The sequence below is a fragment of the Cryptomeria japonica genome, chromosome 4 (genome assembly GCF_030272615.1).
Source record: "Cryptomeria japonica chromosome 4, Sugi_1.0, whole genome shotgun sequence".
Taxonomy (NCBI): domain Eukaryota; kingdom Viridiplantae; phylum Streptophyta; class Pinopsida; order Cupressales; family Cupressaceae; genus Cryptomeria; species Cryptomeria japonica.
In genome coordinates, this window is record NC_081408.1 from 532,261,924 (window position 1) to 532,286,004 (window position 24,081).

The following is a 24,081-nucleotide window of genomic DNA, read 5'->3' on the forward strand; positions in this document are numbered from 1 at the left end:
ATACAGTACTGATGCAGCAAAAAAGCATCTCTGACGTGTTCTAGAAGACTTGCCCATTCCTCACTAGCGGACATAACCGTATCCTGAAATGTTACACCATCCTGTGGGTCAGCCAATGGCGGTTCATCTCTAGGAGTGAACCGAGGAAGCATGGGTCTATTGGCTGTCCTCGTATGAGTTATGTCCCGCCGAGGTGAAATAGAAGCACTTCCTAGGGAAGATGGAGTCCTACTACTGCCACGACTCACTACAAATGAAACTGATCTGCTATGCCTTCTATACCTATCCCTGTGGTGTCCCAATTCCATTCTATCTAGTGTATTATGTAATCTGTCAAAGGCTTGCACAATTCTCGGTTGTGCATCAGCCAAGATCCTCATAATCTCATTAGGATCAAGTTGCTCTTGTCTTCCCTCATTCCTGTTATTCTCTTGTTCAGCCATATTATTTTCTGCAGGTTGTTTAGTATCAAAGTTCAATTCCACTTGAGCTCTTCTGCGCGTGTAGAACCTATATGTACCAAATCTGCCCTGATACATAGAATGACTCTAAAGACTCTCAGGCTGTCAAGATCATCGCTCTAATACCACTAAAAGATGTCAATTGGGATTGAACTAAAACTGATTGGTTTGTTCCAATTAGAACCTTTGATCATCAAGATCGTTTTTTTTTAAGTTTTGATAATTTGAGGTTTTTATGGATTTTTTAGGGTTTTATGAATGATGCACCATAGAAACAATTACAAATAGAAAACTAAACTAGTTCTGAAAATTGAAAATCAGAACTCCGATTTTTATTACAGAAATGCAATTTGACAAAGAATGACAAATTAGTTTTGCTCAAGGTGCAAATTTGCATACCAAGAGTCTTGAGCTTCCTTGGTTGAGCCTCCTTATTAGACTGGAATTCAATAAATGCTAATGTAGGAGTTCCCAGAGTGTGGTATTAGCTCCAAAAGACTTTATTGACTCTAAACTGAATTACCAAAAACAATTGGAGAAGAACTAAGCAAACCCAGATGGAAATTTGATTTCTTGCTAGATGTGGCCCTCCATGAATGAAAGATCCCCACTCCAATTTTCACCCAATCTGATCCAATGTAGGAGGTTATGTGCAATGTTTATTTGCTGATTAGTCTTTGGCCAGCATATATTTGGATGGGGTTTGACTGGTTTTGTTTTTGTTTTGATTGGTTTTGAAGTTGTATGCAAGATTTGTTGAATATTACATAAGGAGATTGCTGATTTCATCTAACATAATGCATAACACATAAGGTAATCAAGAAACTTTCATTTTCTTAAAAGAGCAATGTACATACCATTAACATGAACTCATAAATCTGATGTATTGGAATAATGTTAACACTCATGGAATAACAAAGAACAATTTAGTAAATATTAATAGAATGCGAAAAAGTAATGATATCTTAAGATAAGTGTACAAAATAATTAATGATGCATGAGCCTTCATTTGCATTTGGCCAGGCTTCAGCCCAGGCACCCCAAGTACCCACAGGGATGCCTAGACCAGACCTTTGGCAAATCCCAAGACATACCAAACTCAAATCTGGACTAGAACCAATACTGGGGCAATACTGCAAAACCCAGTAATATAGACTATATGTATTGGAATAATGTTAATATTTAAAACATAACTATATCTATAAAGTATTTAAAGTTTTAAACATTACTTAGAAAAATAAAGTGGAACATCTACTCACATATGAGTTATACCATGCCATGGCAATGGATGTTTAAAACTTCAACACTTGCAATAGAATTAGTTAAAATGCAAACGGCATAGACTAATTAGAGAGTCAAGAACTTTAAGAGCAGCAAAACTACCTATTGGCTTATAGCATATCTCAAATGTTTTAACGAAGCAAGTGGTTCAAAACTAAATTTATTTAGCACACAAGAAGAAATCTGTCTAAAGAATTATTTATGTTCTAAGTATCTTTCCTATCCCTAGATCAATAAGTGTACACTGCCATGTGCTACAATATCTCATCTTTATGAGATGAACAGATTACCTTTGAATGAGAACATGCTGGCATTTAAATTTGTCTTTTGAAACACCACAAAATTGAACGATGTATGAAGTTAAACCTCTTTTCAAATTAGGAGGGAAAGCTCCCTAAGATCTAAACAAAACCTAATCATAAGATAAACTGACCCTAGGCTACAAACTATAAACAAAATATATAGATATGCACACTACACTGAGGGGATTTGCGTAAATGAAAATAACTATCTATGTTTTTGCCTTGGATGCAAATACTGGTTGTTGTATGGCATGTCTTGCAAGAAACACCTTCCATTGGCTGAAACAGAGACCAACTATTCAGTGCAAACAAAGAATTTTCAAGGAATGATGACACATAAATTGACAACACACAATTTCAAGAAATAACAAATAAGCTATATACAAAGCCACAACATATGCAGAAGATATTGACAATACAAAGTTTGACATCAAAATCCACATTCAATTCAATTGATGTAATTATAACCCCAAGTTCAATAATAAGTTCAGCTAAATAACAGTTCCTATCGCATAAGCTTCAATTCAACACTCATTATGAATGTGATATGCCCAAAGAACTTATTTATAAGTTAGGATGAATATGCATTTAAAGATTTGAGAATGATAAGAAAATATCTCAAAAAGAAATGTTTTAAACCAAACCTATCCAAAAGTTGCAGAAAAAGAGGCAAGAAAGGAACTTGAAACAAATTTAATCTAAAATATTGACAATGAAAGCAATGAAATTTTTAATGTGTGTGCCCACTTATGTGAAACACTGAAATCCCAAATCAGCTCTAAAATTATGTCTTGAGGTTCTACAACATATATGATGAATGCTTTTTCAATGTTAACATATGAATATTTGAAATTTCCTATATTTTTAAAATTTGCCAATTTTTAGTAGTTGTCCTCTAAAAAATGACCTCCCAGAAACTGTCCCAGAAATGCACACCCCTGTCCCTTGCCATTGCCGTCTAGGTATCTTGGTGTAACATAGATTAAAAGCACATTTTTCAATATAAAATAGAAAAGAAAAAAAAAGGTAAAACCTAATTTTACCCTTAAAGCAACTACCTAGATACACAAACAACACAAAAATTTAAAGCACAAGAAAACAACACTTACAATATGATTATTTGCATTATGTTTCAAAGTCCTATTGGAAATTGGACCATCGCATACTGCTCTATTTTGACCATATGCAATAAATAGAAAACGATTTATGTTTAATATTTGGCATTGAATTATCAATTGTCAATTTATACATTATCTTTTGTATTTAATATTTGTATATTTTGTGCAAATCATGGCCATTTAATGATTTTTGTATTTTATATATATTTTGTAGTTGTACAGCTGTCCTGAGTGAAAAATATATATATATTTTGTAGTTGTCCTGAGTGAAAAATATAGGCGGCAAATGTAAAGTCCCTTCCAGGTCTGCCTTCAATATGTCAGTTTAAGCCTGAAGGAATTTTGGCAAACACTTGATGTGCAGGGTCTCATTTCTTGTTTCAAAGTTTAGTTTGATGTTTTGAATGTTGATTTTGGAGAGCAAATGCCAGTATTATCAACAAGTATGGGAAGTATCTTGCACCATAAATGCAAATAGCCAGTAACTTAAGAATAACTATTGCATTGCAGAGATTTAGATTTGAAACAATTCATTACAATGCTGATAACAATCATACATCAGACTGGTCCAGATTAATAACAAGGGCATTTTATCATATAAACAATATTTTCACCATACCCGTATCCTTGCAAGCTGATGTAAGTTGATGCAAGTAGTAATGAGTACTGGGAGAGCAAATTTCTGGACTAACACATTGTTTGAAATATACTGAAAATGATGACAATCTGACCTGGTAAGTTTCTTAAATAAGTAGCTGATCTGTGGGAGGTTCCCCAACTGCAATAAGTATAATATCTTGGTGCCAAAATGCAGGTTAAGTTCCCTTGTAGTTGAAACTCAAAGAAGGAACGGCAGACAGAGAAGATGCAGCGACACACTATGTCCTTCCCACCGCCCAAACCTTGGTACCAATCCAACGTAGACCCTGTAGAAAGAAATGGCTATGGGAGAGGTCGCTATTTCCCTAGGCGGCAGCCTGAAACACAGCTCCTCTGTAATCGTTCATTGTGCTAAGGTTTTCATCCTCGACGTGAGGAAGAATACGCCTTCCAACAGCTCGTTGATATGAAGACAAAAAGAAATGACGTGAATGAATGCCCAAACAAACCCCATATATCCTTATGTATTCGCTTCACACAAAGTCTGCCTCATTGTGTGTTCATTGTGATGTCCCCTTCTAGTTGACAGCAGTCAGCTGTGTAGATTGGCCTATCATAGAGCCTCGTAGGCTAATGAGGTTGGATAGAGGGTCCCTTGAGGGATGCAGCTTCTTCAGTGGTCAGAACTATGCAGGATTGGTGTTCATTTGAGGTCTATAGGACTCTGTATACAGTACTTACTAGTTATAGTAAGTTAGAGATGTTAGAGATGGACCCCTGCTATTTTTAGTAAGGGGGTATGGTCATATGCAGATCCCTCATGTCAGCTCCCAGTTGAGACGACATGCAAAAATGTTGAGTAATAGAGGAGATATTAATGTTTATTTCGCTAAAATAAACATTAATGGTTATGAGCTTATATTATAAAGTTATAATATAGTTTTATATTATAACTTAACTGACTTAACGTTGAGGGTCAATTCATCATCGGAAGGGGGCCATTTGAGCAATTAATTATAAATGCCAAACTTAATGAATTATTAAAAGATTTCCTAAGTTTGAAATGAAATAACGTTTTAAATGTTATTTAAAATGTTTTTTGGGAAAATCGTACTTCTTGAGGGAATATAAGTCTTTGCTAGAGAAATCGAACTTAATTATGATGTTGATTTGACAATTTCTTCTCTGGAGCATTGGGGTTTGTGAGAAACCAAGGGTTTCTGCACAGTTTTGAGCTTGTCGGCATTGGAGAGCGTAGCATCTTCATTGTAGCAGCAGTCAAAGGGTGTGAAATACTCACCTGATATTGCTTGTGGAGTTGGCTTCATTCAGGAGTCATTATTGGGCTGATTGGAGGAATAAATTTCAGAAATTATTGTCAGATTAAGGACGGATGTTTGAGCGGATTGCATTGACTGAATAAAAGATATAATTGCTGATTGTAGAGGGCCGTACATATTGTTTTTTTGGCTGTTCACTACCACCCATACCCTCACACCTTCATATGGTATGATTTTGGGGTTAAGAGTTTCTGAAAAATTATTAAAAATCAAAGGAGGCGCCAAGGATTGGAGGACAATTCGGCATCATCATTTGGGAATTTCATAGCTGGAAGGTGGAGTTACACAGCCTTCTACCTGTTGCTTTTTCGGCCAGCAAGGGTTTCAAAGAGGTTTAATCAATAAAATGGTATGTTATCTTGATATAAACAATCTTGTGTTGTGTAATGAAGAAGAATGAATAAAGAATGTCACCTATTACCGAAATATAATTAGTTTCAAATTTCAGAAGTTTCTTTTCTGTTGTATGTATTGCTTTTTATGCAAAACCCTCATCAAAAATATCCAATAAAAATTGCAAACAAGTAAACAAACAAATTCGGTACAGCAGTTAGAGCCTTGAAGGGTTCCTACATTCACCAAGTCTCATTATTAAAATGCCTTTGATTTTTACCATCCTCATAATACTTTGTGGAAAAAAATATTCCATTGTGACAAGCATCAGGCCTTCTTAAAGAATTAAATCATTTTGGAAGCTTCACATTTCCCAAACTCGAATTAAGGAAATGGCCATGTTTAAAATATAACCATCGACCTTAATAATATAGTTCATTAACTTCATTCATTTTAATAATGTTTTGACTTATGCCTTTAGTGAATAAATCGCCCCATCAATTTATCACCTCCATAATAATATTAAGTGGCCCCCACCATTAATTAGATATGAAATTAGATATAGGTTTATAACCATAGGCTCTTTTCATATTTAATCAATGACTTATTCCCTTCATAAATTTACTCTAGCCTCGGGGAATAAAATAAGGCTAGCAAATTAATATTAAATTGAGCATTAGGCGATGAGGAACATTACAGCAAACCACTGTGCCCAAACCCAAAACCCAAACTGGCATCCTAGGCAAAAGGAATGAAACAGTTGACTTCTCTGGAAATAGTGTACTATACTCCTAGTTATTACTTCATCAGCCTACCATCCTCAAGATTTGCGCTGTGGCAATTAGAATCATAGGTAAAAATTTCTAAAGATTTGACGTTGAGTTTTAGTGGACCCTCTTTGTGTTTTCTATGGAACTCAACTTTGTATAGCACTAGTATAACAATCCAATTTCATAGAAGATGGGGGACTACAAGCATTGAAAGTTGGTAAATGAAATAGTGCTACCCCATTTAGAATGGACACATGGATTCAAACTTGTACTTGGTTGGCTGCTTACCTAGCAAAGTTTAGCTGTTATAGCTAGAATCAATAACAGTAGCTGACAATGGTGTTCATGTAATTTGTCAGACAGAAGAAACAATGTGTCATGTATCATGGTGATTCAGAATGGTCAACGCATTTTAGGACTGGATTATGGTAGAAAAGTACATTTAAGATTTCTATTGTTTCTGATTCTCTGAATGAGTGAATAAAGAAGCAATTTGATCTCTAAACATCAGCACCAAAGATGGCAACTTAACTCTCTTCACTTGCATCAATAATAGCTATATTCCTAGCCTTTGTTTTCAATGTTGTATAAGATGTACATTTCAAATTAAGAAAATAACTTAATATCCCTTTTAGGAAGAAAATTATAAAAGATTAGACACAGATCATTACTGAACACAGACGGTACCTTCCCAATAATAAATCTCCCTTTTAATGTTAGTGATTGCAACATTCGTAGCTTTTGCATTAATTGTTGTATAAGATCTGATTTTAAAATAAAGAATGTACTTTCAATAGCCTTATTGAGAAAGGAAGACACAAAAGCTTAGATATAGAGACGACTACTAAATATGTGCAGTACTTAATCAATAACAAAACAGGTTTTTTTCAAATCATGATTTGCCTGGAAAAGGTTACCATGTTTTCCAATAGAGGTGAACAATTCCCCATAGAGCTCCCGTGAATGGAGATCATTAAAAGCCTTCAAAGGAAGTACTCTAAGAACAAGCAATGGACTAAGACGGTCAAATAAAATCTCCGCAAGTCTGGCATCATGACCTTCATCCCATCTTCCTTCTTTCCCTTTAGAGAACGTATCTTCATTGACCCTGTATGCAAGATTGTCTTTATTAAATAACTGGGTTTGCATTCTACTCACTGCTATCCAATCAATCAGTTATTTTAAAAGATATATTTAAAAAAAAAACCATTAAAAAAACTCCTTATGTGCTTGATTATGCCTGAAAACCCACTTCATCTCCAGGATAATTTGCATATACATTGAAATGAGAGCATTTTAGATCTTAAATGCAGTATGAAAATAACAAAAGATTGAGATTCTGGCAATATTTTACATGTCAGTTATGCACTTTGGAATTTAACCATGAAATTCTACAAAATGTTTTGCCATGAGTTTGTATGTATGCAACAGATATCCACATATAATTCATATGTATCTCAGTAACTATTCAATAACAGTGAAAACCAGATCTTCAAGTTATTTAAAACTTGAATCTCACTATATTATTCATGTACCAACATTATTTTTGTCTATGTTTATGAACATGATAGATACAATGAGACTAAAAAGTCTATACAGAAGTAACACAAGTTGGAAATTATAATGGATTCTAGTAGAAAGTGTGTGATTATGACTATATTCAATAGCATTAGCAATTTAATTTGTCCCTCTCCAGACCACACAAAATGGTGCAGCATCTAAGGTAGAACATTTCTTTGAATGTGAAGGAAAAATTGCCCTTTAATGAGTGAAGGAAACCAAGGATGAAAAAATCATTCAAAAATCGCCTGAATCGCGATTTATCGCGAGTTAGAATGGCAAAAGATTTAATCGTCCAATAAATCGCCGGCGATTTTGTAAAAAAATCGGGAACTTTTGACTGGATTAAATCGCGATAAAATCACGATCAAACTGGAAAAAATCACGTTTGTAGAACCGACTATGTTTTTAACCCTAGAAATTGAGCGCAAATCCGCGATTTCATTTTTACTGAGTGTGCGAGTCTTCACGCGACGGCCGACAGGGTTTGCAAGCACAGCAAGATGGGATTTGCCACCATTTGGAGAATTTGGAGGTATCGGGCGCTATGGTCCGCTATGGTCACAAATGAGTTTTTTAATTTCATTTATCGAACCTTTAATAGATATTACACATTCTAATGGTAATACCTCTAAATTCTCCAAATAGTTATTACCATTTAATTTAATTTAATGAACCTTTAATAGATTTTGCACATCCATTATTTTAATATATTTATTATTTAAGAATCAAAATAAAAAATGATGGTAAATTTAATTTAATTTTTTAATATATTTATATTTAAATAGTTATTACCATTTAATTTAATTTAATGAACCTTTAATAGATTTTGCACATCCATTATTTTAATATATTTATTATTTAAGAATCAAAATAAAAAATGATGGTAAATTTAATTTAATTTTTTAATATATTTATATTTTCAGAAATTATATATTTTCAAATGTTCAATAATTTTGCCGATTTATTGCCGATTTTTTACCGATTTTTTGCCGATTCCCGATTTTTTTAAAAATTTCGGCCAAAAGATTTATTGCCGATTAAGATATTTACATCTTTGAAGGAAACCTTTATACATACAATTAAAAATTAAACCTAGAACTCGCAGAATTTCTTAGATTGTGCAGTCTAAACAGAATCAAAGGAAACTTGTCTTTTGGTTCTTAGGCTAGGACACAATTTTTTTCAGCACTTCCACACAAGACAAAAGATTTCATACCTTGGATTCAATTGACTTGGACAAAAACCACATACAATTCAACAAAAGGAATCAAGGAATTGTGTAAAAGCCACAATCCCCAACTTTAAAGAAACCTACAATAAAAAGCCTACAAATTCATTTAAACAATTCAATCCACCTACCACATACACAAAATTGTACAAAAAACTAGCAAGTTAGCATACCAAATTTTGTCAATAATCTAAGTGCCAATAGCACTTGTTTATAAGAGTATAAGCTTTCTTGCATGCAATTTGTTCAAGATAAATGAAAAGCATACTATAGTTTCTACACTATATATAGTTTTCTTGTACACAAAGTTGGTTTTGGAAATAAGCCACACCCGAACCGACGATGGACTGGTCCAAGAGGGACCAGTAGCTCAGTGGTAGATCACTTCAAAATGGCTTTCACTTTTACTATTTGTCTGTAGTGTTGAAAAAAGATTTCTATGTGCTATATTTAATCAAATGGTTTAATTTTTACTATTAATGGACAAACTTTTGTATTAAATATAAATGCATTCACAAATATTTTGACTGTTGTTAATGCTTATTGCCAAACAAATAATAAATTGTTATTCTTGTACTATTTTTTTTTTATCTTGTTTTTCATATACTATATTTTACCTTTTTTAACAATAAAATTGCATATTTCCAGCCTATGCAAAGGCTTCATCTGGAAACATTTAAAACAATTGTAAACCATTAAATGGATTTATATAGTAGGTAGCTACATCCAATAAATATCAATAAAAATCAAGTATATGCATTCATTATACTGCACAGATAAGTTGGTGCAGCTATGGCTCAGGTTATATTTGAGAAATGGACGTTTCTAACAATATAGATAAAAGCACAATTTTATATAGCTGTACTACCCACTTGACCAATCATATATAACTAATGCCAAAGCATGTGAGCTAGTTCCCATTGGAATGGATTAGACAATTATTCCTTCAGACAGACAATTACTATGTGTATGCTTTATCCATGTTTTCATGTGAATATTTACAATTTCCCTATATATTTTAAATCTTCCCTATATTTTACGTAGCCGCCCCCTTTGCCATCCCCAAAAATATCTAAAAAAATCAGTGACTCGAAAATGCATCCCCCTATCCTGGAAACTCAAGGTAACCTTGTGTCTAAATGATTTGGTTGTCTAATTGATTTCACCATTGTTGATACAAAGAATGGTTTATCCTCTGGCATTTTCCACTACAATCATCTCAATTGGTATCAAGCTAAGTTATCGATTTCTTCCCTATAGGCCTAGGTTTCAGTCCTAGTTCGGCCAAGTTATTGGTTTTGGCCCCAATACGTCCTTGGGTTCACCCAAGGTACTGCCCAGGCTTAGGATTGTGTTACCATATGAACATTACATCGTAACACAAAATTCACAACAGATTGAATAGCAAGCAATATGTAATGTCCCCTCCTTAGTCCTCTCAGATTTTTTGGTGGAGGTTCACCTATTATTGGGGTCCCGTAGGTCAACAGGGTGGTATGGGACCCAACCCGAGGTTGTGGGATCTAGTTTGGGAGCTTCGCAAGTCTTCCAGTTGGTGTTTGGAAGTTATTTCTATGGTTAAAATTGAAATTCTAATGTTGGCCTTATGTGAATAGTGAAAAGTGAATAGTAACTGAAAAACATAAGGATGGATAGTGAAAAGTGACCCCCTACCTAGTAACCCAACTTGTTTTTAAAAGGGGGCCATTTTGCCAATGAGAAAATAGACACTCAAATTCAATTTTAAATTTTTAAGGCCAAAAAGTGATCCCTCTCATGGATTGAACTTCTTGGGGAGTTATAAAAAGTAACTTTCATAACATTTTCTCTCATTCTTACCTCTCCATTTTCAGATCAGCGGCTTGCATGAGGGTTCCAGCAGCTTAGGGCTTCCAGGAACGCCAACCTCTGGAAGATTTGGGGGATTTGGACAAAAAACCATCTATCCGAGTATCAGTTTCCGTCAGAATACATCTTCGGTGTGCACATGGAAGCCTTCTTTGAAGATTTATCAGCAGATCTATCAGTTTGAGTGCAGATTTTCTACAATTGGTTATAGGGCAGACCACCTAGAGGTCATTACTATCTATTTACAGCTCTATTTTAGTCAGCCGCTACATTTTGGGATGAAGGTTTTCCAACCCTAGAGTGTATTTAGGGGTTTACCATTATTTGGAGCTGATTTCTATAATTTTATTGGCTGGAATTTTACATCAGACCTATGAGCACATGTTAATGGTATGTTCATTGTTCTTTTAAGCAAAAATGAAAGTTCTTGATTATCTTCCTTCTGTGTTATGCATTTTGTTATGTTAAATCAGCAATCTCTTTTACGTAACATTCAAGAATCTTTCTTAAACTTCAAAACCAATCAAAACAAAAACAAAAACCAGTCAAACCCCATCCAAACATACGCTGGCCAAAGACTTATCAGCAAATAAATATTGCACAAAACTGTTGGTGTTGGAAACAAGCCACACCCGGACCAACGATGGACTGGTCCAAGAGGGACCAGTAGCTCAGTGGTAGAGCAATCCAGCAGCATATGGAAGGTCCTAGGTTCGAGTCCTAGCTGGTCCATGTCTCAACATGGTATAGAGCCAAGTCCAGGCTAGGAGCCCCAAGCACACGAGAGGTGTGGCTTAAGGGGGGGTGTTGGTGTTGGAAATAAGCCACACCCGAACCAACGATGGACTGGTCCAAGAGGGGACAGTAGCTCAGTGGAAGAGCACTCCAACAGCGTATGGAAGGTCCTAGGTTCGAGTCCTAGTTGGTCCATGTCTCAACAAAAACCTCCTAATTTGGATCAAACCTGGTAAAAATTTAAATTCTTGGTTAAAGCCATTAGAAACTCCTTTAAGTGTGCACAAAATAGGTAGGGTGTAAAGAATTAACTTTGCACAAAATGGAAGGTCATGCTCTTGTATGTTGGGAAAATTATGTACAAAATTGTAAAAGAGGAAACAGAGTTGAAGCCACTTGGGAAGAATTCAAAGAATGATCCAAAAAAAATCATTATCCCATGGGCACAAGCATGAACAACAGATTCATTGGATTTTCATGGAAGAAGATGATGGGCAAAGTGTGTGAAATCACATAACGGAATTCTTAGGACAGCCAAGTTAGCATGCATGGACATGGAAGAAGGAGATGATTGTCACGTACCTTGGAGGGCTCCACTCTGATATCGGAAAGAAAGTAATCTCCAGCAACCCACAAGTCTTTGACAAAGCATGCATCCAAACTTATCATGTGGAAAGTGAGCAAAAACAACCACCCTTCATGGAGAAAAAAAGGCCTCACCCAAAGTCTCACTCAATTTTTTGTAGGACCAAAAGCCTCTCTAACAAGAGGTGTGATATGCATCATGAAAATTCTAATAGAAAAAGTATATAAATATGTATTTTGTGAACAGAAAAATGAACTTGTCAGACAGAAAAAGGAAAAATATTGATTAAGGAACAAACCAGGAAACACGTCTAGGATAGGACCACAAATGTGGTAGTGTCTAGGACAATATTATGAATGTAGTAGTGTAGAGGACAAATTGTGACCACAGTAGTCAACCTTGACTGTATAGCCAAGTAACTTGGAATATGAACCAAACAAACATCATTTCACCTTTTGTGCATGTAGTAAAACTTCCAAAGCCCTGAAGAACCTTCCTGTTTGCAGAATTCTATAATAGGAGATAGAAACTAGCATTTGAAATGGACAAGAGAGAAAAAAAAAATGGATTGACCAAAGGGAAAGAGGATTCTATAATAGGAGGTACAAACTAGCATTTGAAATAAACAAGAGGGAAAATACTGGATTGAGCAAAGTAAAAGAGGATTTAGTTGTACATAGTGTAACTGAAGACAGACTAAGAGAATAGGACCCACCATTAAAGGAGCAAAAAACATGTAGGATCTAACAATCTTCTGTACTTGCAATTCTATTACTTTGAATATCCGCAGTTTGGTTTTTCTCTCTTCAAAGAGATTCCAAGATACAATACTAAGTTCTTCTGTTGAATTTTTTTTTTGCATCATATTTTCTTCTAGTTTGATCAAGAATTCTCTAACACTGTCATTTGAATTACAAGTAGCATATTATTAGCATTAAAATCTTATTTGTAGACTCTATTTATTTGGGAAGCTTATGGATCACAAATTGAGCTCCATTACCACTGTTAAGGTAAGACAGAGTTAACTTAAATAAAGATAAATAACCACTAAATTAGTTATGGTGTTCAAAACCAATCAAAAAAATATTGCAACATTAGTGATTCTCATCATAGTAATAATAAAGGTATTAGGAGTCAGGGTTAAGGACTAAGGATTTCTCTATGTATCATGTTGTTGATCTTTTCATAAAGAAATTCCTTTGAAGCAACAAATGAATCACTACAATTGTTTGAAAATAAACTGAAGCAACATTGCAAACCAGTATATTACTTGAATAGTATCTAATCTACAGTCCAGAACATATGTACTTGAAAAAGATTACAAAAGACATCATTTCTTTTGCATGCATTTTAATTAAAACAGTCAAATCTTTCTTTTAATACACAACCAGTAAACCAACAAAGATTTTCATATTGGTATTTAATCATTTCTGGATGAGTTTCAACTCACTCTTGTTGTTTCAGCATATGTGGAAGAATATGTCTAAAGACAATGTTAGCGACATCAGCCAAGTGATCGCTAATCTGACTCATAAACCGAGGGATAATTGCATTTGATGGTTCCGCAAACATTTTACTGAGAAGCATTTTGACAAGCGAATCCCAATCATGCACCTGCAATACATTAAAGCAAAATCATTTCAAGAATGCATGCAAGGTGCAACTTTATCATGAGATGTGAACACAGATACCTGCAAAAAGAGAGATCAGTTTAGCATAAAAAGAAACCAAATCCATTTTTGTCGTGCTGCACATCGCCTTATCTAATTAACTTCTTAGTTACTAGTCTATGCCCAATACTTGCAAGCTGTCAGCAATTAAGATTTAGCATCCTTAGACTTTCAGCATAGAGATGAAGGAAATGTTCTCAACAACCAAAATATGCAAACAGTTTCATATCTATGTTTTATTATAAGAATGCATCAAGTTACAGCATTTATATCCCTATCTACTTTCAGAGAGAACGTGTACCTCCACTAATTGATTTCATCTATCATTGTTTGGCTGTATGAATGAATTAAATTACAGCATTTATTGTCCAATCTACATCTTTGAGTGTTGGAAGGGGAAACATCTCTGAGAACTCAGGATGTGTCTCTAATACGGGAGGCAGGACTGGAGACAGATATGCAGACATCTTTAAAATGGAAACAGCCAGACAATGTTTACTAAAATCTCTCACATTTCCTATCGTAATGATATACAAGCCCTACACATGATCCATTAAAAAGCATTTTATAACTATGTTACCCCCAGTTTCTAGGACAGGGACTGCAGGGGACGGCAGGATGAGTTTCTGGGACGACAATTTTTTTTGCCAATTTTAGGGACAGTAGGGGGACGGCAAAGGGGACAGCTATATAAAATATAGGGAAAATTTTAAATATATAGGGAAATTTTAAATGTTCATATGAAAAATAGATAAAGCATGTATATATACATTATATTCATATGAAAACATGGATAAAGCAGTTATATGTACATTATAGAACCTTAACATACCACATTTGTGTTCAAAATTCATTGTCAATACTCAATATGTATTCATAATTCAGAATTCATTGTCAATACTCAATATGCATTCATAATTGAAAATACATTGTCAATATGCCAGCACTTGTTTGCATGTAGTTCATTGTTTCTTTCTAGTTGGAGGATATTTTGATAGTCTTCCATTTCCATTATGACCTGCAACCACTTCTTTATGCACTACAAAGTTTTGGGTGTTTGTGCAATTCTATACCAAGCAGTTATTCACATTTTTGAGTGCTTTTGGCTATGATTCAGACCTGTTTACGTGAAAGGTCCAATATTGCAGACTTGCAACCACTTTTTTACACACTACCGAGTTCTAAGTGTTTGTGACATTTATTACCAGGCTGCTGCTCATTATTTCTAAGTGCTTTTGGAAGTGATTCAGACATGTTTACCCATCATATTAGTGAAAATCCAGTTTTACAGACCTATAATAAAATTAGAAAATGTTTTTTTTGAGCATTCGAGTCATTTTTTTTTTTAATGTGCTGGGAAATGGGGGACGGTTGGCCGTCCCCGGGATGGTTAGGGGACGGAGGGACATCCCCCAACCTTATTGGGGACGAGGGGCTGTCCCCTTTGAGAAACACTGCTGTCCCCAAGTTTCTAGGACCTTTCCCACGTATTTTGCAATTTCGGGGATGGCAGGGGGACGTCCCCAAGTCCCCGAAACATCCCTGGTATGGGGATGGGGGATTTTAGCCCGGGGTTACATAGTTTCATAAGGAGCATAACAGCAGTATTTTATCACACAGCATATTTCCTCTCGTTATTAGTTTTCTGAGAGTGATTAAAGTGTGATTATAGGTTGCATGTTGAGTTTGATAGTGACAGCAGCAAGCACTTAGATTGCCTAAAGTATTGACAATCATTGCACCAGGTGGGGAAGTGACTGTTCATTGTTGAGATGCAAGTGGGGGAGTGGGGGGGTCACTGCTGACAGAAGATTCTAGCAGGAGCAGATTCCAGCAGCAGGCTGACACTTAGGTCTTCAAAGTTTTAGTTTTAATATTTTCGTGTATGTTTATGGTTATTTCTTTTTTTTAGTTTTAATCTTAGACTTTGTTTAAATTTGATATTTTAGAACTTACTTTTATATTCAGAAAGTTTAAGCTTTAAGAACTCGTTTTTATAACTAAAACATTTTAAATTTTAAATTTATTAATTAAAATATTAGATGTTATATTTAATTTATCTGAATTGTTGGGTCCAAAAAATTCTACAGCCGCAATATACAGTACTTTAGAGTTTCAAAATGGTTTTTTCCACTCAGCATGCTTCAAACCCTAAAGCAGTAGCTATTAGAAGAGATCTTCAGTTTTGATGCAACAGCCTGCAAGAAATGATGATACTTTCCATGCTAGCAGCAATGCCAATGCCTTGGTTGCTACATTTCTAGGATCCCTGAATACTAGAGATGTCAAACCTAGCACTCCTGTTACACGTAGTAAGCACATCACTAATGCAACTAAAATATCCAACATGGCTCTAAGGATGCCTAGGGTATTACAGCTACAGAGTGTTGCTACTATTTTTGCTGATGCAATTCCTAAGCCCTCTTATGCAATGTAGGTTTTGGGCTTTTGTATCTTCTTAACCAAGCTCCCACACAAGCTGTCAAGAATATGATCCCAAAGGAAGCATGGTCTGGGAGGAAACCAAAAATCAGCCATCTAAAACTTTTCAGTTCGACAGCATATGTTAGGATTCTAGATGCAAAGAGGACCAAACTAGATTCCAAAAGCCAGAAGTTGATGCTTGTATGCTACAGTGACAATCATAAAGCCTATTGGCTGATTGATGTGGACACTAATCATCTCACTTTTCAGCAGAGACGTTTTTTATGAAGAAGGTGGGCCCTTTCAGCTCTCTTCTCCCATCAAAAGTCCTAAAGATCAGCCTCTGTAGACTAAAGATTTGGGTGTTGGGCTTCAATTAGCTCCACATACGAGGAGGGATTCTAATGATTCCGAACTTGTGGAATCTCCTAGGCATGATCCTATACCAACAGATTTCCCTTAGGACAACTTGGATCAACATCCAAATGATTTCATTCTAGGCAGCCCAAGTCATAATGATCATCCTAATTTGGCAAAAGATGCTTCTACTCTTCTACCTATGTGGTGGGAACCTCATCAATGATGTTCAAGATAATGAGCTTGTTGAGGGTAGATCATCCAAAGGTAAGAATTAAGAGTAGTACAGTTAATTTTGCTCTTGTGGCCAACATTCAGAATGTTTATTTGCCCTAGGACTATTCAAAGGCAAAAGGCAAACTTGAATGGGAAAAGGCTATGGAATCTAAACATCATAGTCTTTTGAGGGATAGTACTTGTGTTTTGTCAAACCTTCCACTGGGGAAGAAACTCTTTGGCTACAAATAGGTCTACGAAGTGAAATACAAAGCTGACGAAACTTTTGATAAATACAAATCTCAGTTGGTGGCTAAAGGGTTCTCACAGAGAGAAGACATTGACTATGAGGAGACCTTTGCTTTGGTTGGTTCTCGCCATTGCAGCACAGTGTGGTTAGAAAGTCCATCAAATAGACTTAAAGAGTGCCTTCCTCAATGGTGATTTGGAGGAAGAGGTATACATGACAAAGCCTCAAGGTTTCAAGGTTGCAGGAAAAGAGCATCAGGTATGCAAACTGGTGAAGGCTCGTTATGGCCTAAAGGAGGCCCCCAAGGAATGGTAAATCAACATTGACAAGTATTTGGATACACAAGCCCTTCAGAGAAGTTCCTTAGATCCCAACTTGTATGTCAAGAGCACTAGTAATGACATCATTCTTCTTGTCATCTATGTGGATGATATCGTCATTATTGGCAGTGGGCCACAATTGCTTAAGCAAATCAAACCGAATTTGTCTCAGGCATTTGATATGACACATTTGGGCCTTCTACATTATTCTTCGATGTAAAGGTTTTCTTAGACAGGTGAGTACTTTCATTTCTCAATCAAAGTATGCCAGGAGTTTGTTGGACAATTTTAGGATTGCAGATTATAAAGTTTCATCTACTCCTATGGAAAAAGGGCTGAAACTATCAGCTAAATCAGACTCGCTATTGGTGAATGAATCAGCATTCAAGCAACAAGTTGGCAGCCTCATCTATCTTACAGCCACTAGACTTGATCCGAGTTATGTTGTGAGTTACATCTCTCGCTTCATGACAACCCCTAAGCTAGAACATTGGGTTGCAATGAAGCGTGTAATGAGATATGTGAAAGGGACACCTGACTTTGGCACTTCGTATAGAATAAGCAAAGATCCTTAACTGAGTGGTTTTACAAATTCAGATTGGAAGAGTTATATTGATGACTAGAAGTCTTCTTATGGGTACATTTTTAGTTTTGGCACGAGTGTGCTCACATGGAACAGTAAGAAGTAACAAGCGGTAGCTCTTTCCTCAACCGAGGAAGAGTATCGCCGAATTGTTAAAGCAACATGTGAGGCAGTATGGCTACGGAGGATGCTTTTTCACATGAAAATATCTTAAGAAGGGCCTTCACCCTTGTGTGACAACCAAGGGGCACTAAAACTTGCCAAGAATCTCGTCTTTCATGAGCAAACAACGAATGTAGAGCTCCATTGTCACTTCATAGGACAGCCTATTCCAGACGGATGTAATGTCCCTACTAGTTAGAGATCATTGTCCTGCAAAACAGACTATTAAAATACAACAAATATATATATATCTATATATATATATATATATATCTGGATTGCAGGGAAACGTACCCCTGACCCTTGGAGACCCGCACCGGAGACTGGTTCGCGTATCCCGTGCCGGAGGCGCCAGTGGATACGTCTCCAGTTACAGGAGACGTGGGTGGGAGTCGGCAGGGCATCTCCTAGCGTATCCGTGCCGAAAAAAAATAAACAAAAATAAAAAACGCGTGTTAAAAGTTAAAAAAACCCTAAAACCGCGACGTCACAACCACTTACGTCGGCCAAAAAGTTAAAAAAACCCCAACGCGAACACAAATTGCGTCACGCGAACACGAGTTGCAACCGAGTTGTGTCGCGCGAAGCTGCGAACAGTGGTTTAACGATTTGCAAGAGGCTTTGACGCGATTTGCAGGAGGCTTTGATGCGAGTTGCAGGTTTTTAAATTTTTTTAATTTCACATTCCATTTCGGCTAGCGAATTTAATAGGTTTTCACCGTTTTTTTTAATTTCGATAATGAGGGCAAAAGAGGACAAAAGACCTCAGGTGTGATTCACAGTATATTTAATTTTATTATTAAGTTTTAATTGTGAATGTATCGATACATTCAAATTTCACAGTTTATAAAATTATATACCGTGAATTAAATTATAAGTATAATTGTATAGTGTATAGTGTATACACTATATTATCTTATTTTATCACAATTTATTAAATTGTGATAAAATAAGACAGTATAGTGTATACAGTTATACTTCTAATTTAATTTTGAGTAAAATTTTTTTACGAAAAATTACTATTAAATTAGTAAATTTTAAATTACTAAAAAAATTATATACTCAAAATTACTAAAAAATACTAAAAAAATTAGTTCATGCAAAATCTCCAGAGTTGTCAAGCAACCATCCAAATACACTCAGAAATAGAACAATTCAAGCAGAAATGCACTGCATCTCTTAAATGTAGAATCAACTGTCAAATGTCTAGAGATCAATAACACTGTGACAAACATACAATACAACATCTATATGTCAATGAAGAATGTACAAACAAAACTGTTAAGCAACCATCCAAATACACTGAGAAATAGAATAATTCTATCCACAAATGCAATGCAAACACAAATAATTTCTGGTAAATTTAAAATTACTAAAAAAAATATATACTCAAACCTGCAAATACACGTTTTGGGTAGAATAACAGGGGTACCAAGTAAATCAGGTAGTCCATCAGCTATTTTTTTGTTTTTAACATTTTTTATTTTTATTTTTTATTCAGATTCATCATTCAAAATGTCAGGTGGAGGAAGACAAGGGTTGTACCCACTATGGAAGTATGTTGATCGTGTTCCGGGGCCGAAAGGATCAGGTGGAACAGCCACTATCAAATGCAAACTTTGTAATTTGGGATGGAAAGGTACCTACACGAGGGTGAAGGCTCATTTCCTCCACTTGCGATGTAATGGTGTTGAAGGTTGTCCAAATGAGTGTGAAAGATATGATGCTGTGAGAGAACAGGAAAGGGCTGATGGGAAAGTTGTTATGTGAAGCTCTCATGCTCCAACAATAGGGGCAGCTACTACACCTTACAGTCATGATATAGAGTCAGAGGTGGATGTGACTTCTAGAGGTTTAGCAACTGAACCGGCTCCCAAAAGACCACACACTAGCAGTGCAAACCCCATTGGAAGATTGTTTGATGTGCAAGGACAAGAAGCAGTTGATGCAACCATTGGACGATTCTTTTATGCAAATGGAATATCATTCAATGTGGCTCGCTCTCCATTCTATGAAGAGATGGTTCGTGCTATCAATAATGCACCAGCAGGCTATAAACCACCTGGGTATGAGAAGCTTCGCACTACTCTTGTTGATAAAGAAAAAAGTCGATTAGAGGAACAAACCGCACCATTGAAAAGAGTGTGGGCTCAAGAAGGATGTAGTATTGTGATGGATGGGTGGACAGATGCTAGGAATTGTCCACTACTTAATATCATGGTAACATGTAGCAAAGGGCCTTATTTTTTGAAGGCAATAGATTGTTCAGGGCAAGAAAAAAATGCAGAATTTCTTCATAGCCAGCTATGTGATAGCATTGAGGAGGTGGGGGCATCACATGTAGTCCAAGTTGTTACTGATGCTGCCCCTGTTTGTAAAGCAGCAAGCATGTTGGTGCAAAAGAGGTACAGGCAAATATTTTGGACACCATGTTGTGTGCATTCATTAAATAATGCTCTCAAGGATATTGGCAAGTTCCAATGGATTTCAGATCTCATAGAGAAGGGCAGAAAGATACAAATGTTCATATGTAACCATCACCACACACAAGCCATTTATCGTAAATTTGCCAAGGTGGAACTTTTCAAACCTGCTGACACACGTTTTGCTTCTTACTTCATTCTTCTTGACCGCCTTTGTGAAGTCAAAGGAGCTTTGTGTTCCACGGTTGTTAGTGATGCATGGGCAGCTTGGAAACAATCTACATCAGATATTGCAGTTGAGGTGAGAGCTATGGTCCTTGATGAGCATTTTTGGGTTGATGTTAAGTTTGTTGTGGACTTTATTAAGCCCATATGTGAGGTAATCAAATTTGCAGATTCAGATAAGGCATGTTTGGGAGAGGTTTATGAAGCAATAGATTCCATGTGTGAAAGAGTAAAGAAGATATTTCTCTATATCCTTTGATAGAAGAAAAGTTACATGGAAGGTGGAACAAACTTAACACACCTCTTCATTGTGCTGCCTATGCCCTTAATCCTAAATGGTATGATATAGAAGTGACCAAAAAGAGAGCTCCACATCAGGATAGAGAGGTAATGAAGGGCTTTTGGGCTGCGGTTAAAAAGATTTATGGCCGAGGTGAGGAAGCTTCAGTTATGAGGACTCAATGGAATAAGTTTTCACGTGGGCAAGGTGATTTTGCTTCTGTGGAAGCTATATATGATATGAAAGTAAAGAAAGACCCTATAGAGTGGTGGTGGAATCATGGAAGTGAAGCCCCTAAATTGCAATCATTTGCAATACGATTACTCTCACAAGTGGCTAGCTCTTCATCTTGTGAGAGAAATTGGAGCACTTATGGGTTCATTCATTCACTGAAGAGGAACCGATTAGGATCAAAGAAAGCAAAGAACCTGGTGTACATTCATAGCTCACTTCGTCTTCTCTCTCGTGTAGATCCTAGATACAATGAGGGTCCTTCGGCAAAATGGGATCAAATTTCCCCTGATGGAGACGTTGCAGCCATTGTAGATGAAGTGGTTGAAGCAGATGGACTACCTGATTTACCCCCTGTTATTCTACCATCAGAGGAACCCGAATTTGAGAGTGATGACTATTTGGAGAGCCTCATAGCTGATGACCTTGATATGGATGATCATGGCGAAGAAGAGTAGATTATAAATATAAAATTTCTGATTTTTGCTTTCAGGTTTTGGTTTGCGTATCAGCTTGTTGTTTATCAAGCTATCTTCAATATGTAATCAGTATCACTAATCAGTTTGAAACTATGACACAATGATTGTATGGCATTTTGATCCTAAACTTCATAGTTAATAGTTAATACTTAATGTTATTTCTTCTTTTGAAAGTCCAATGTCATCAGATTTTCAGATTTTCTATAAATTATTAAATTATATTAAAAAAATAAATTTGGCGTCTCCAAGTACCCACGTCTCCTGTTTTGAAAAAATAGCCGTACCAGTACCTGACGTCTCCAAGAACCCCCGTACCCATGCAACCTTGATATATATATATATAACTAATCTAGTTTGCAATTAAATTTCAATAACTTAATTAACACTAATCTCAATTCTTATTTAATAAAAAGGATACGAGTGCAGCAATGGGACATGTCCTTAGGCAGCTGTGAAGCTCACCTTCTTGGAACCCATCTTGGTTCCAAGCCATACTAGGAAATCGAAGGTTAATTCGATTCCTATCTTGGATGTAATTTCTTACACCCAAGCCATCCAGAAAATCGAAGGTTAATTCGATTCCTGACTTGGTTGTAATTTCTTACACCCAAGACATCAGGAAATCGAAGGTTAATTCGATTCCTGTCTTGGTTGTAATTTCTTACACCCAAGCCATCCAGGAAATCGAAGGTTAATTCGATTCCCGTCTTGGATGTAATTTCTTACAACCAAGCCATACCAAGGAAGACCATCATATATGATCAATTCCTTGCCTTGGATGATGCATCTCATCAAAGAAGTCTACTAGAGAGGACCGGTTAGATCCGTCTCTTCTTGGATGAACTCTGTCAACCAATCCATATATATGCATATAGATATTCAGTATATACTGCCTACCAGGGATTATCATAATCCCTCCATTAGGCTAAGGGAGTTTCCTCCCTATAGCCTCCATCATAAAGTCACATTATTCATATTACATTGTATAATTCATTATCATTTTCCATTTCATAATTTACGTCTATATTTACATACTTTTTAATCCTCTTTATTGATCCTAGATATACATAAATATTATGCATGGATACCTATATTTATTGCCACATACATATAAGTAAACCTTCAGTAATATATATATTCGTAAATTAACATATATTCAAAAGTATTCCTTAATGTATATTCAGAAATATTCTTCAACATATATTCAGAAATATTCTTTAATTCATCATTGCTCTTTAAATTCATAAGTTAAGCCTACAATTATATTTTTCTTCATTCTCATTATTAATCCTACATACATATGAATTTACTACATACATACAACATTATAATCATTTATACTTTTATAATATACAACATCATAATTATAATTCTGCAAAATGATATTGGAAACAGATTTACCGAAGAAATACTATTATATCTATTTGTGTGTGTGTGGTACACACTTCCACACACAAATACATACCTGTAGCACGCAGCAATACCTCCCTTCATTTCCTTTACCGTCCTCTCTCCCCGCAGCAGTAACAAATCCTTTTTTCCTCCATTCCTCCTTCCCCGTCACAATGAATGCCTTCATATACATTAACTTGAGATGATAAGCCACATTGCATAGACACGACTCATGTCTACTCATCATCGCCTCCTTTCCTTATACAAATCACATCCCTTCATGTGGCTGTCATTCATAATCGGTGTTTGACTATGCTAATAACTCATTATTATTGTGCCTTTTCCTAACTTAAGTTTTAACCACCGCCAATATTTTTCTAATTGCCTATTCTCCTTAGATTGCCTTGCCTTCTCTATTGCTATTGTAACATCTCCACATTCGTATGATTTGTCGGACCTTTCAATAACCAAGTGATTGTATCATTATTTATTGAGTTTTCCGCTCTCACTGATCGTAGTTCAATTATTGCCATTATTATCATCAAGTCATAAGGTTTATTAATGAGCATCTACGGATGCATAATATAGACTTGAAGTTATTATTAGTATAGTCGGTTTGGACGATATATCGAGCTCCTAATTTGGACGTAAGTAAATATATATTCATATGTAATGTCCATTCTTCTTGCACATCGAAATTATGTCTTCCTCAGTGTCTCCAATCTAATGACCATCTCACGAATCACCCACTAGCCTTAATATTGTTTATTATTTATCCTTCTATTCATCGATGCTTACCAGACCATGTGCTGAATAATAATATCAATGATTATCTTTTTTCTAAGCCTTTACGACTAATTGCTGTCATCCGCAATGCCCAACATCAATCTTAATCACACCCTTT

General features: G+C 35.8%; 1 protein-coding gene across 3 annotated transcripts in view; it reads right to left on the bottom strand.

The window, feature by feature from the left end:
- Positions 1-24,081, bottom strand: part of LOC131069053 (uncharacterized) — a 225,338-nt gene that overhangs the window by 78,268 nt on the left and 122,989 nt on the right. For all 3 annotated transcript variants that reach the window (XM_058004370.2, XM_058004369.2, XM_058004371.2), the window contains 2 exons: positions 13,616-13,779; positions 7,123-7,313 (listed from right to left, as the gene is read on the bottom strand). In XM_058004370.2, coding sequence (XP_057860353.1) covers positions 7,123-7,313; positions 13,616-13,779 — 355 coding nt within the window. The remainder of the gene's footprint in view (positions 1-7,122; positions 7,314-13,615; positions 13,780-24,081) is intronic.